The sequence below is a fragment of the Homalodisca vitripennis genome, chromosome 5 (assembly GCF_021130785.1).
Source record: "Homalodisca vitripennis isolate AUS2020 chromosome 5, UT_GWSS_2.1, whole genome shotgun sequence".
Lineage (NCBI taxonomy): Eukaryota > Metazoa > Arthropoda > Insecta > Hemiptera > Cicadellidae > Homalodisca > Homalodisca vitripennis.
The window spans coordinates 50,320,651-50,336,830 of NC_060211.1; the positions used below are offsets into that span (position 1 = coordinate 50,320,651).

At 29.4% G+C, this 16,180-nt stretch overlaps 1 protein-coding gene across 5 annotated transcripts in view; it reads right to left on the reverse strand.

Moving 5' to 3' along the window:
• Nucleotides 1-16,180, reverse strand: part of LOC124362152 (probable elongation factor 1-delta) — a 40,026-nt gene that overhangs the window by 16,759 nt on the left and 7,087 nt on the right. For 2 of the 5 annotated variants that reach the window (XM_046816389.1, XM_046816390.1), the window contains 4 exons: nt 14,919-15,200; nt 7,974-8,060; nt 1,765-1,861; nt 655-845 (listed from right to left, as the gene is read on the reverse strand). In XM_046816389.1, coding sequence (XP_046672345.1) covers nt 655-845; nt 1,765-1,861; nt 7,974-8,060; nt 14,919-15,200 — 657 coding nt within the window. The remainder of the gene's footprint in view (nt 1-654; nt 846-1,764; nt 1,862-7,973; nt 8,061-14,918; nt 15,201-16,180) is intronic. The other 3 variants (XM_046816393.1, XM_046816394.1, XM_046816392.1) reach the window with 2 other exon arrangements.

Here is a 16,180-nt window from a genome sequence, read left to right on the forward strand (position 1 = left end):
TGTAGCAAAGATTGCCCTATAATAACAGGAGGACTGCTGCCTCCTTGAACATACTGCTGTTGGGATTCTATGTACATATCCTTCACAGTATCTCGTCCAGATGATGAAGGGACATGTACCATCATCACACTAAATTTGGCATTTGGAAACTGAAGTTTTATGCTAATTTTTAGATCTATAGCTCAATATGTTCAACAGGTATCCTGTGGATAGACAAACTGAAGATAAATTCCCAACCCCTTGATAAGCCTTGCCAACACTTTTGTAAACACGTATACAAAGGATATTTTTTAATTTCGAGGTGATGTTAACCTTTCCTTTTTTATCTTTTAAAAACTAATTGTGTTCAGGAATTTATTTAGCAATCAAGTAAATTAAAATATCTGATACACATTCAGATGTATTTATTGTGTGTGAAAGAGAGAGATGGAGTTTTGTTAGTTACAAGTACAAACTGTAATTAACATATTAATATAAAAATAGATAGACAGTTTAACACACATTATACGGCTATGATTTTATGTAATGCTTGCTGTAAGACTGAACAATTATACCAAACTAAACATACCAGATATCATCAAGTGAAAGTAAATCTGTCACTGCAGTTTTGGCATCCAAAGTATTTTTATGAATAGAAATCTATGCCATACAAACCTCTGAATCTGATCCAAACAGATCAACCCCATCATCATCGTCTTCCACCTTGGGCTTGCTGGCTGGCTTCTGGGGGGCTGCAGCGGCTGGGGCAGGGGCTGCAGGTTTAGCTGATGAGGCACTTCCAGACTTCTCCAGAGTTGAGATTCTTTCATTCAACTTCTTCATCATTTCTGTTAGTTCATTTACATCTGCAAAACAATATAATTTCATTAAAAAAACTCATAATGTTAAATTGTATACAGGGTGTTAAAAATTCCTGCATGGGCTTGATAGTTCCTGAACAAATACAGATAAAGCAATAAAATTTGTACATCATTACTGCACATACAAATCTACCTTCCTATTTTCTTCTATTTTGGACTGAAATTGTATAATGACCTCCCCTGTGGCTTGAAGAATTTAAGAAGATGTATAGTTTTAAATTGTTCACATTAGTTTCGGAGAGTACTATTAAAAAGTATGGTTTAACCTACTTTGCAATCTAGTGTAATTAATGGATTGTTATTGTTAAGATTAATCTTATTTTAAATTGTGTCTTTATTTATATTTCTACTGATTTAATCATTACTTTAGTTATTTATATTAACAGTATTTTATATTTAATTTTAGCTTATCCAACGAAAGTTAACGTGAAAATGCTGTTAAAGTGTCATTTGCTGGATAATGAAGATGAAGTGGTTTATTTATATTAAAGACTATAAGACGATGTTAAGAAATCCGAATATCTTGTGATTTATAACGAACATTTATTTAAGATAATCAGTCTGCCAGAACAAGCATGTTTCCCACGTAAGGTATGTAATGTAAGACAAAAAGCTTCTTATAATAATGTTTTATAACAAAAATATTTACATAAAATAATAAAAATAAGGTTTATTAAAAAAATAATAACTTGTTTATTGTTTACTGAAATTTTTTCACTATGCAACCTAAAGATATTAAAGAAAACAAAACAAATATATATATATATATATATATATATATATATATATATATATATATATATATATATATTATTTAGTATGAACAATCCTTCATTTTTCATTCCAACTAAGATTAATCAACCAGTTTTCTAAGCTCTCAAGTTCAGAAAATAATGTGTATTACCTTTTTTCAGGCTTGCGTTTTCAGTCTCCAGAGTATTAAGCCTGTTGTTGAATTCAACTGCAATATTTTCAGATGTAAGTTTTGCCAGATCATCCATCTACAAAATAGAAAACCCCACTTACAAAAAGTACAGTTCACCACTTTTGACTTCCAGATAGTTCATGCACAACTAAAATTAATTAATAAAGATATTTTAAGCATAATAAGGATAATAAGGATCTTATAATAAGGATCTGTTGGCTCCCAGATCCTAAGTATGATTGACTGACTGTTAACAGTGTTTAGATACTTAACCCTTTGAGTGCCGCAGCGTCTACATAGTAGATGTTGTGAAATGTGCAAAAATTGCTGGCATCTACTCAGTAGACGATTTGTATTTAATTAATATCACATATAATTAATTTTTGTTTTGACAAATAACTTATTTTCACGGCAATCTACAAGTTTCTAACAATCGATTGTGATTGATTTTTATTATTCACCGCCTCCTTGTAGTTATTTGCCATCAGAAAAAAAAACAGATGACGCAATAGTTGGTCAGCTGCTACTTGTTGCAATTAACTACACAGTTTGGTTCGTTGGGTGTTTACATTGTGCTAGTTTCGTGTGTTTATGCTGAAAACTGTTGTTATTACTATTCTGCAATTGTGTTCAGTAAAACTTACAATGCATTTATAAACTTCTTTTTTCGTGTTTATTTGTTTAGTGATGTATATTGCTTTTTGTTGTATTTTGTATATATTGCAGTATCTGGTTAAATATTACTGTAACACACCATATTATGCATGATTTTTGTTCAGTTTTTCATATTCTCTCATATGGTATAGCTAAAAAAAAAATAAAAAAAAATACTGTATATATAAAATTTTAGTTAAAACTTGAAATTTTTTTTTTTCATTTTTTAGTTTTTGTTATAACCTATATTATTTTTGTGTAAATAAAAATAAAATTATTATATTATATTGAAAAAATACCTTGTTTTATAACTCACAAACTAAAAAAAATTATTCAAATCGGTTGAATAGTTTTTTAATATAGTTTTTTCCCCACACGCTTGCAAAACAGAAGGAAATGCTCCTGCAATTTATGCGTATGACTTGGGAAAATATGCTGTGGCACTCAAAGGGTTAAGATAGACATTTCTGTAAATTTACTGGAGAAAACAGTAATCATGCCACCTCACATATTTTTCTAGTAGAATTGAGTTTGAAATATGATATTATTACTTGGGTGTTTTACAAAACAGATCGGCATGCAATGTACACACCAACCTTTTTGGAGTTAATGATGGAAGAAAGTCCAAAATAATTTTACAGCACAATGAAATTAGGTTCAGTTATTTTCATGTTCCAGAGCTACAGATGGAACATTTGAGCTAAACCAAATTAAAATAAATGGAAAAAGCCATTTAAATGTATTAATTATACATATTGTAAAAATCATATAATACATCTTACCATATTATGGGAGCTAACATTCTTTAGAGGAGAATAATGTTATTTTACACAGTTTGTTGATTCCCTAGTTAACAAATGAAAATTATAGTAAATTACTTGATAAAAATGCTTGTTCATGAGATGAAACCAACTACTTATCAAGCTACTGTACAAAAGTCATATTATATTTTGCTTTTACACACTAGAATTCATCATTATGAACTATTTTTATGAGTTGCATAAGAGACGAATTTTACATTTATCCATTATTAAATTATCTTACTCCAAAATTATTAATCCTCAGTAAAGGCAATTAATATAGTTTTTAAATTGTTAAATTTGAAAGGATAGTACTAAATGTAAGAACTTTGATGAATGTAGATTTAGTCTTAAAATCTTGTATCCTTTGTTCAATTATTACATTATCAAACGTCAAATATGTAACAAGTTTAGGCAAATGTTATTCAATTCAATTTAATTGTTACTGAAATTTATCTTTTTCACATCTGTTTATGCATATTTAATATGAGCTCCTCTGACTATGAAATGCATGATGTTATTTGTTTTCTTATTGCTAAAGGCATGAAGAAGTTGAAATAATTAACCGACAAAATTTGTAAGTGTTCAGACAAAACACTATAATTGATGGAATAGCACACAAATGAGCAAGATCTTTAATCCTACCGAAAACGTGTTTTTAGTGAGAAACAGAGTTGACGACTCTTGACGATTTCTTTGTTATCAGCGGAGTTTTCTACAGTTCAAGAAATATTCTCTATATAATTTTTGAACTATAAAAAAGGATTATTTTGCTGCATGACAATAGCTTTCCACATGCGGAAAAAACAAGATCTCATCAAATTTATATGGGAATAATATCATCACTCTCCATATAGCTCCAATTGAGCACCCAGTGACTATTGTGTGATTTTTCAACTTAAACATCATCTTGAATGTCAGTAGTGCAATGACAAGAATAGTGTCAAAATGCTGTGTTGCAGTCGCTGAATCAGGTAGCAAACTTAATCTATGACAACAGTACACGCCTTATAAATAATGTAAGAACAAGATTACAACAGGTTGAAAATACCCACTTAATATGATTTAGTTGTAAAATTCACTCGTGTAACTGTAATGATCATACGCTGGATGTGTAAATATCACTGGCAAGTCCTTACAAAATTGAACAAAGATGAAATTGACAACTTCACCTGTAAAACCTTAACATCAACATGTAGACTCTACACTAAACAGGATAACATAAAATAGTAGAAACAAATGTTATTAGTGTAACAAATGAAGAAACTGACTTGAAAAACTCAACTGTTGGGAGCTGAATCTGGTAGCCTACCGTTCCAGAATAATAGTCATCTCAAGACATTCAATTTTGATAAAATAAAACTCTTCATTTAGAAATTGATTTAAAGCTAAACAAATTTCAAGCTGACTGCCTGAGAGGAAGAATCATAGATTAGAAATGCAAAAGTTATATAAAGAGAATGAGAGAATGCAAAATTTTTTAGTAGATAAACCAAAGAAGGCGATATTATACTTGGAAAACTAAATTAACAACTAAAACAAAAAGTTCACTACAGCAAAAGTGTAGTGCTCACTACACAGAACTCTAAATATTACATAATTTAAGTCAGTGAAACCAATTAGAAGAAGCTGTATGCTCATATTTAGAAAACATTAATGGCTTAACATCCCTTTAAAATTACAATCCCATTGCTTTTCTGAAATTGACAGCCAAAGTACTAATATAATACTCCTCCCAGGGCAAGAACCAAACAAACACTCAAAAATACTAAATTTCTATCTCCTATGAACACAGTTTAAAAACCAACTGCAAAAGTTCTTAAAAATGAAGAGCATTTTTCAGTAAACAAGTGATTTTAACTAAAACATCATTGACAATTTCATTAATCCATCCACCAGACTAAACCCAGCTTCTTTACAAAACTCCTCTTCCCCTACTAATTACTATTATTGAAAACAGTATTTCAGAAACCTTAATTCCAAGAAAATGCAGATAAAATAAATACAATCAATTTACAGATGAAGAATACCAACTAAGCATGTTTCATAAAAACATCGACTGCACCTTGAGAAAATTATTATAATAACTAAAAGTATTTCATCATAACATTGACTGCACCTTGAGAAAATTAATATTATAATAACTAAAAGTATTTCATCATAACATTGACTGCACCTTGAGAAAGTAAGTATTATAAGACAATTACCAAATATGCGGGTTCGTTTTGAAAATCTGGTTGATTCAATATCTGCACTGTAATCGTGTTATTTAATTATCCTTTTAACTCTCAAAAACACTTCATCAAAATAAAAACTACACGTTTTAGGTATTGTTTGTCTATAGCAGCCTCCTAATTTCAGTATACTAGACGAACACAAATGAAACGATTCTTACTAATAATGCTCATTTTATTAATAGTATTTATTACGAATATTTATTTAGTAAAATCAGACAAAAATAATAAACGTACAGTGCCCTTAAGAATCTCAACTTAAAATTTACTAAAATACCTTTTACACCTGGAAGAAATAAATAAATCCATTTGCAATCTTAATAACAGTCACTCTCTTGAAATTTAAATCTTAATGCAATTATTGTAAAACTGCAGCTTACGCAAACAACATAATTGGAAATGTTACACAGTATTTTTAATACTTATGTCAATGACAATTTTTCTCAGATTTCTTGAAAATATCTAGTCAATCTTTGAAAAGGGCAATAATTCATCCATCCTGTGACAGCTGGAGACTGATTTTTTACGATTCCTAAAATCTAAATATATTTGAATAAACAATCAATGCATTAAAAATAATAATCAAATTTCCAAAAAGGAGTTAGTGTTTAGATTAGGAATGTAACGCAACTGAGTTTTTGAATGAATTTTATATCTTTGAAGAAATCCTATAAGTAAGATGTTTGATATATCAATAGCATCTGATACAATACATCACAATATTCTAACGCTTAAATTGTGATTGATCTTGCACATGATTTTTTCATATATCCACAACTTCAAGGGCATATATTCTATACAATACATCACAATATTCTAACGCTTAAATTGTGATTGATCTTGCACATTATTTTTCTCATATATCCACAACTTCAAGGGTGTATATTCTAAATATTCTACAGTTGAACATGGTATGCTTCAAGGGTATGTTTTAGGAGTTGTTGTTTCTTATTTATATTAATGACTTCCCTTACAATATTTTTGATACAACTATGTAGGTATATCCCAGATATATTTTTTCTGGTGATTAAGCTTCAAGTTATTCTTTTTTAGAATAATAAATGGAGCTAATTGAAATGTTCATTGTAAGCAAATTTTCATTAATTTAGAGATTTTAACAGTTTATATAGCATTTTTGCTTCAGTGTTTACGTTGACAATAACTAATATGATCTTAAAAATCATACTTTATATAACTGTTATTTAGCTTGTAACAGAAATAATATAATTTGTAATTTGTACAGTAAAATATTTATAAACCTTTATGTGACTAGTGACTATAGCTTTATAACTTTTTGATTAATGAAATTAAATATCTCCCTTTAAAGAATTAAAAAATACAATATAAAATCAAATGAATTAGCACCACCCTCAAGACTTATTTTGACATTGAATTGCTACTTAGCACTATGCGAACATTTTTATGTTGTGTCTGTTGTTCGTTTTTATTTTACTTTTTAACGCTTTTGTTATTACTATTAGATTTTATCATTATTTCATTGTTATTCAGTTATTATTGAATTCATAATATTTTTTTATATCTGTCAAAATTTAAAATATTTAGTGAGGCTTCATAATTTATTAAAGCTACCTCTTAGGTTGAACTATTCGGGAAGCTGAAACTAAATTTTGTTTCCAAAACCCATTTATAGAATACTAGGAATAGGGAAAATGTTGTAATAGATTATTATAGGCTGTCAAAAACTGTTGTCATATTGTTGTCTTTAAAAATTAATAATTAATTAAAAGATTTATATTGAAAATTGTTTTATATCCAGTAAGTTCCTTCATAAGTTTTATATATGGTTGTTAGGCAATGCCTTCTATTCACTTGATGAGTTCTTTGGACAAGAAAACAGATTTTTTGTAATGATTTGTTTTAATTAGCAATTGTTCAATGAGTTATTTTAAACCTGAATTGTAACTTTAAACTACATTGTGGTCCGTAGATAAATCTATTTATTTAATTTTATTAAAAGTATACATAGACAGTTAATACATAATAATGTCAATGCTTGTACAAATTGTATGACAAATAATTATTTATTAGAGTTTATAGTGATGTTTACCTGGGTACATTTACTGTGTTTACGCATCAAGAAGCTGATTGTATTTGATCAACGTTAAACAAATTCACTATTTTCCACACTTTTTTTAGCGAATTAGAATCTGATTGATTTATTGATACCTTGATTTTACTTTTTAGCAACCATTTGAACAGTGAAATAACAGTTTCACAAAATACAAAAAATCCTTGATGAGAGCTTATGATGTGATAGCAATACTCATCAGAAGTACAAGAAACAAATCAAATAACTGTAAGCTCTATACAAAATAAAATATTTTATTTCTTAAAAAACCACATGCAAAAATCATTTAAAATTCAATTCCTGTGAACCTTGAATTACTATGAACTAATACACTAATTTACCAGTACTAAGAGACCTAAAAATAATGAAATTAGTTAATTAGATTGAGCAGTAAATTTAGTAGTTACTCACACACTCAAGAGAACTTTTTATGTGTTGTCGAGCCTTTGCTACCTCCTCTGCCAAAGAGTTTTTCATTATAGCATTGTTAGAGGAAACCTGACACCAAAGAAACAAACACGTTAACCTCAGTAGTAGTACAGCATGCAAACAAGCATTAAACTCTTCTGTTCGGGGAAACTACGCAAGCAGACTACTCATGCAAGAGCTGAAACATTACAAGATCAAACTCAACAATCATTGTGAGTCACTCAATATCATTGTCATCAGAACATAACAATTGTCCGGTTACGAGAATGACACCATTATAAACGGGCAAAGTGGAATCTACCCAGTAAACTGCTGTGTCACCAGGGCAATAGCAACAACTATACAAATTGTTTACAAATTCTCCAGTCATCTTTTGGATATTCGTGTTTTCAGATCAAAGCAAACAAAACATATAGTATAAAGATGGTTTAAAAATACTTAGTTTACTGTCTGTCATTGTTTTTAAAATATGATTATTTATTTTAGAAACAGATAGACAAATTTCAAAGTAGGCTTAATTATTGCTTTTGCAATCTCAAATCAATATAAAAATTAACATTAGTTTATCATATCATGTTCACAACAAATAAAATTTTTTAAATAAAAAAACAATAAAAAAATAATAAAAGTTGCTAAAATTATTTACAAACATTTTGAAACTTAGAACATAAAAATAATGTATATATAAACTTTTAAGTGTAGTAATGTACACCATCACTACTTTTATGGTTTACATATTTATGGCACTGTTACAATTAATCATGCACTACATAGTAAAAAGCATCTATATTATTCATTGATCTGTGTCATAATGTTTGCAATTAAATTTAGCAACTTTTATTATTCTTTAAAAATGCTCATAATCCTATTAGTTTTTACGTTATTAAGCTTTAAAATTTTCAATCACCCATCGTCTTGATTTGTAAATATGATAATCCTTTTTTTCTTGATTTTAAACAACTGTGCAAAGAGCAATAACTGACAAAATTTGAATTTTTATCTTTACTTTATTCTGAAATAGAAAATCAAATCTAAATAACACCTGGAGATAGACAGACAATAAACTTAACATTTCTGACCAATTTCTATAGTACACTTTTTTTACCTTGACCCAAAGAACAAATCCTAAAAGATTGCAAGATGGCTCATAAACATCCTGTATATGAGGTGAATAATAGAAGATAATTCTAAGTAACAGTCTAACTACTGGATTGGTAGTTACTAGACTAATTGAGTAGGTTCTTTGAAAGTTACTTCTTAACCCTTTTCATTCCCATGTCAGCTATCATATTTTTTTAATTTTTTTTTATAATAGATTTTCATTAATTCAATAAATATTTTGAACGAATGTTTTCAGCAAATTTTTGCTTATACTATGGCTTTTGTAAGTTCATTATGAGTATTTTTCAGCATTTTTCTATTGTATTTTTACTCCTTGTTTAGAATTTTTGTAATCCTCACAATTAAATCTTGTCATTGTGTAGTTTGCATCTGAGCAATTAGTTGCTTGCTTAGTTTCTTATCTGTCTGACTGGGTTTTTTTTATAAATTAATTTGTACCTATCAAATGGTTTGAGATATCAAGTGGAAACTTTGTAAGTATAATGATCTTATTAGTGTACATTTTACATAAGATGGATAGATAGATGGAAAATTATTCAGTACTGTAACTAAATACTATGATATATGATTGTGGAATGTAGTAAACACCTTATAACCCGATTGGTGCCTGTTAGGGAAACTCTCTGCATAATGTATTTTTACTAAACTAGCATTGCCATCAGCCAATCCATCAACATAGTGAATATCAGTGTATGTTAAGAACACATCAAGTGATTATTACCTTAAAATTGGAGATATTTCCAATTTGAATATATTCGTCCTAGAATTAGACTTTTAATATAATTTAACATACATTATTCTGTACAGTAAAATAATACTCATTCGCATTGCACTTATAACACCAAAGTACTGTACAATAAAAACATAAGTTCAAATTTTTCTTTCTATCATGGGATAGGACATGAAATAAAGTCCATAACAATGTAACTTTGAAATTTGTAATACTTTTCAAAATTGCATCACAAATGTAGTACTTGAAGTCTTTGCAAGAATCAAAGGTTGAGCCTGGTTACTTCAAGCAAATATCTATAAATATCATGTAAAACTCATGCTTCAAATGTATAAATAAAAGTTTAGAAAAAACTTAGTTTGACAAGTTGCAGCATCTTCACAATATTTTGGCTGCAATTTTGCATTGTTTTGCATTTATACTTTAATATCTGAGGCAGCATACTTTATTTCTATATAATAAATATAAAACAATCAGGGATTCATAATTTGAATTCATTTAAAATGAAGGCTTTATTATTAAACAATTAAGGGATAAAGCAGACAAAGGTCTGAAGAACTATTCCAATACTGATAAACATGTCATCTAAAAGTCGAAAACTGAACTTGACATCTAAAAGTTTAAGAGTTTTTAGTTTTAGAAGGCTTAAAAATCTGAGTTGACAACTGCATACTATCTGCTGCTGGGCATTCTGAAACTTGGCAAATGAAGTGCTTATGATGCTACATGGATAGGTATACTTAACTAATATAGTTTTTGGTGTTATGTTTTCATTGCTCTACACTTGAAATGAATTTTACTTATGTAAATATTTTTCAAAAACGTAGACTAAACCCACGGGTAAAAATGGAATTACTTAGAAGAACATTTTGAATTTAATTCAAAATACTAAATTGTTGATGTAATTATTTTTATTAAATAAATTTTATTAGATTTAATTCTCATTCTACTAATGTTTTAATAACATTTAAAAGTCTTGTTTGAAATTATTTAATTTACGAGGGTCGTCCATAAAGTAACCGCCGTTTAGGCGTGGTGTGATAACTAGTGGGGTAGCGCCGCCATTCTCACATCGGTGTGCGCAGCCATTCAGTACGCTTCTAGCTGTGCAAGGGAGAGCATCGTGTGATCGCGCGTTCCTTTGTTACAACGTAAAAACATGAGCGGCGTGATAGAAAATCCTGCCAAGTGTGAAGTGCGTGATGTAATAAGATTTCTGTGGTCAAAAAGTTACACAGCAGCTGAGATTCATCGTGAACTGAGTGCGGTGTATGGCCCAAACATTATGAGTGAAGGTGTAGTCTGTCAATGGGTTCGTTTTTTTTAAAAATGGAAGAACGAATGTTCCCGATGAAGACCGGAGTGGTAGACCATCTCTCGTCAGTGATGACTTGGTGAACAAAGTGGATGAGAAAATTCATGAGAACCGTCGCTTCACAATCTCGGAACTTTCAGATCATTTTCTTAAAATTTCTCGAAGTCTTGTGTATGAGATAGTGACAGAAAAACTAGGCTATCACAAGTTTTGTGCTCGCTGGATTCCAAAAGTGCTCACCGATGATTACAAAATGAAAAGAATGAGTTCTGCCATAGACTTTCTTACTCGGTATGACATTGAAGGAGAAACATTTTTGAACAGGATCGTTACAGGAGATGAGACTTGGGTAGCCTATGTGAATGCCGAAACAAAACAACAGTCAATGCAATGGGGTCAAACCGCTTCGCCAAGCAAGCCAAAGAAAACTCGCCAATCTTTTTCAGCGAGAAAATTGATGGCTACAGTTTTTTGGGATGCTAAGGGCATCTTGCTCATTGAATTTATGGAGCGTGGTATGACCATTACAGCTGCAGCTTACTGTGAAACCTTAAAATGGCTACGACGAGCGATTCAAAACAAGCGTCGTGGTCTTCTGACATCTGGTGTTGTTTGTCCATGACAACGCCCGCCCTCATACAGCTCAAAGAACAACAGAACTTTTGGAAAAGTTCAAATGGGACGTTTTTGACCACCCACCCTACAGCCCGGACTTGGCTCCCAGTGATTTCCATCTTTTCCCATACATGAAGCGGTGGCTTGCATCTCAGAGGTTTGCGAGTGATGAAGAGCTTCAAAACGCTGTGACAGGTTGGCTACGTTCTCAGGCGGCAGATTTTTTTTAAAGATGGAATTTCAAAAACTGTTAAAAGATATGATAAGTGCTTGAATTTGTATGGTGAATATGTAGAAAAGTAGAGAAGAGCTGTAGTTTTAACATTTATATAATAAACTTTTTGTATCTCAACTGGTTTATTTTTTATTTCAAAACGGAGGTTACTTTGTGGACGACCCTCGTACAATATTCCATATTGCTTTTGATATCATTAAAGATTTACTATTATTATAATTTATTAGTATAATAAATTAGCAGTTAGTTATAAGTAATATACTACATTAGAAAAACTCTAGGTTTATAAATTTTTTTTTATTTATTTATAAAGATTAATTACGATCACTAATTCAAATTTCAATACTAAAACTTTTACTAATTATATTATACAACTGCAAAAAATACTTTTAAATTTTGTATTTTTTCAGTATTACATTTTTTTTATCACAACGTTAAAGTTATTATTAATTTAGTCCATTGAAATCGATTTAATAAACATTAAAATTGTTCAGACATATAAACATTTAACTTACGAAATGTTAAATTGTTAATTTACAAAACATAATACACCCGTTCAATAATATTACACATTAATTACATACATAATTTAGTACTTAGTACACCCTTAATTTATGTACTAATTAAGTTAAGTACTTTAATTATTTACAGGACACAGTCCAGCGAATGAAATGACTGAGAAAGACATTTCACCCCAGAACTGAAAAACATGTGCGAGTGTTTAGAACAGAACCTTCTAAACAGGAATATTCATGTTGTATACACTTTATTATATATTAACCCTTGAGCGATGTGCTAAAATTGGTCAATTTCCTTTAATCAGTTTTGGTAACTATAAAGACTCAAAAAAATAATATATAGCCAGAACAGGTGTACGCCTCAAAGGCGTTAAGAGCAAGTCATGAGATCGTGTATACACGTCAACAGCTTTTGAAGGGTTAATACCCAAAGCAATACATGGTGAATTTTTTTTTACCACACCGCTTTATTTTTGTGAATCACTAAAAGTATCTAATTAAAAGTTTTGATAAATTGTAATTGCTCTCTGTGACTGTATAAATTTAGAAATATTGACTTTCAAATATTAACAGTTATTTTCATAACTACACCGTTTTTATATAGCTTTCTATATTGCCTAAATTTTGAATAGTCATATATAAAATTGCATAAAAAGATATTAGTTTACAAAAGTTTTAAATCAAGTTTTTCGATGCACATTTGTTTAAAAAAAATTGTTAGGTAGGTTACAAATTTAAAATTAATAATTATGATTTATAAAGATAGTGAATCATTTACAGTGAACTTCAACATAAACTAATTAAGAATAATTTGTAACTGAAGCAGAGGACAAAGGCGATAATACACGAAGATCAAGAAAACAATTAGCCCGAGGAGCTAAGTCCAACGAATAAACATTACTGTGAGTCCAGTGAGACTTGAACTTATTTCCTTACTTATTATTTACTTTTAATTTAAGATATAAATAATGTTTAAATAATTGAATTAAACTTAATTTTGGACAATGAATATTGAAATACATACATATTACTACCAGATATGTTTGTGTAATTTACAATTTGACATACAGTAGAGCAGAATTAACTGCCGGAAGATAATGTTATTTTACATTTATCTAACAATAAGAAGAAATTTACAATAGCTAGGAACATTTATTTAGCTTAAAACAATTTTTAGGATAAAATAAGTGTTGCCGATAAAAAACCTTTCTAAACCAGAGTCGCTGGAGCACTGAATTTTAACCTTTGGGTGCCACAGCTATTTTTGTGTATTAACCCCTTAAATAGCTGGTCTCAGTTTTATATATTGCAAACCTTTCTGAAAAACACACACAAATATAATACTTTTTTCCTGGTAAAAATAAAGTACAATATTTTTTAATATGTGTTAGTACAAATTAACGTTTTTAGGTTTTTCTGAACTTTTAAGTTTCATTCAATATTGTCCATATGTAGGCCTATTATTTTTTTCATTGAATATTAAATCAAAGTTCAAGTCAAATATTATATTTTTCCGAATAAAAACATTTTATACAAAATAATTAATCACCAGCAGCACCTGGCCTACTACTGAAAAATGTTGAGCTAATATTCTAGTCTAAAGCCTGTAAGGGACGATTTTCATTGTCTACAAAGTTTTCTTCACTCATTGTTATAAATAAAAGACATCAAAATAATAAGGCACAAACCAACACTACTTATTCATGTACTGTGTACTAAAAAACTAATGTCAACAATACATTGAAACTCTTATACAGCAGTACAGGAAATAATAAAACAAACAAAAGATCATTGCTATAGAAACATCCAAATATCAATCAATATTGATATTATTACATTTAAATGTAAATTTTACAATGTTTCATGGTTTGTTTTTATACCAAAATACAATTACGGAACAAAGTAAACAGTGCTACTAGCCAAGCGTGTAACCCATAATAATCCATGGGCTGACACACCATAACAACATATTAATTCATTACCATTCCAAAGATCTATAAGAAAGAAACAAAATAGGCATTAATCAATGGATCGAATGCAACTATAGATTATTCGGAAATTTCAACTATGTACTATACAGGTATTAAATATTGTCTATATATGGATCGTCAAGCTGATTGGCACCAGCAATATACGAGGTTTTTACCGCATTGGATATTGATGCCACAGGGTTGAAAGGGTTATATTAAGTTAAAAAAATAAAAGAGAAGGATTTCTGATGATAATCATAACTCTTTTTGTAAAAACCATTAGGAATTATAATTGTTGGTAAATTATTAGAAACAAACATCAACCAATGGTTACTTGAAACATTATTAATACTCACAATAGTCTACTTTCCAAACACATCAAAATGAAAACCAATTCCCTCACATGTACCAGTGACGCTCACCTTCATCTCCGTTTTTACAGTTTTCTCAACTTTCGTTTCATCATCCTTCTTGGTTTTATTTCGATTCTTCACTTTAAATCGTTTGTCGTCCATACGAGGTTCAGTAATAGTGATGTAGGTCACAGGATTAGAAATAGGATTTGGAGCAGGATTCGGAGTAGGATCAGGATTAGGGACAGGTTTGACAGTATCATCCTTAGCTGGTTTGGGAGCTGGGGAACGGGAAATATTGGTTTTAGGGGGTTCAGGTGTTTGATTTGAAAATCCATCCAATTTTTGCAGCTTGCAAAAACATAATCCAATTGATAAAACATTATAAATCACTTAGCCATCAGAAACATACCTTTATCACTTACAATCTTACCACTAGAATTATCATATAACCCAGAATATATATATATATATATATATATATATATATATATATATATATATATAATACTATGATCTATGTGAGTAAAAGGAGGTTCACAAATATGAGAATAATCTTTTTGAAATCTATAAACTTAGTTTTTAAACTATTTTGTTCCTAGTAAACCTTAAAAATAATCAATAAAGGGAAGTATTTAAACATTTTAATTTGGCTTTCACTCATGTAGTGTTGAAATTTTAATGTGTCTTCAGAAAATACTTTGTTCAGTGTAAATCGAGACAGGGGTGACCATGGCACTCAGAAATTGTGTACGAGATGGCCAAACCATTGATGCTGAACCCGTGAATAAAAATATGTCACATGAAATAAATAGAAATGACACTTGTACATTAATTCCAATCATTGAAACATGTACAGTATTTAGAAAATGTTTCCTGTGAATTATTAAAATTAAGATAAAATAAATTACACTGATACAAATGTTAAAAAAAAATAAATAAATGATTTAATTACATTTCTTTGTCCTGACTAAAAAGAACTGGTATTTAAATACTAAATTAAATTTGTTAAGAAAAATCAGGTTTTGAGACAATACTTAGTTAAAGTTGAAACAAAAACAAAAACAATGACAGCTATCTAACAATTCACCATTACTTGTTTCCGTGATACTTGCATAGCAACTTTCTATTTTAAAAAAACTTCTCAAAATATGCCTTGGTTGTTCAAAAAGTTCAAGACATTACATCTAAAACATAATACTGTTGTAATGCATCTAAGTGACATGTTCTTATATAAAATCATTTCAATTATTACAGGTCATATTTAATTTCTTATTACATGTTTAATGTAAACAATTGCAGTTTTTTAAACTAAAAAAACATACTCATGC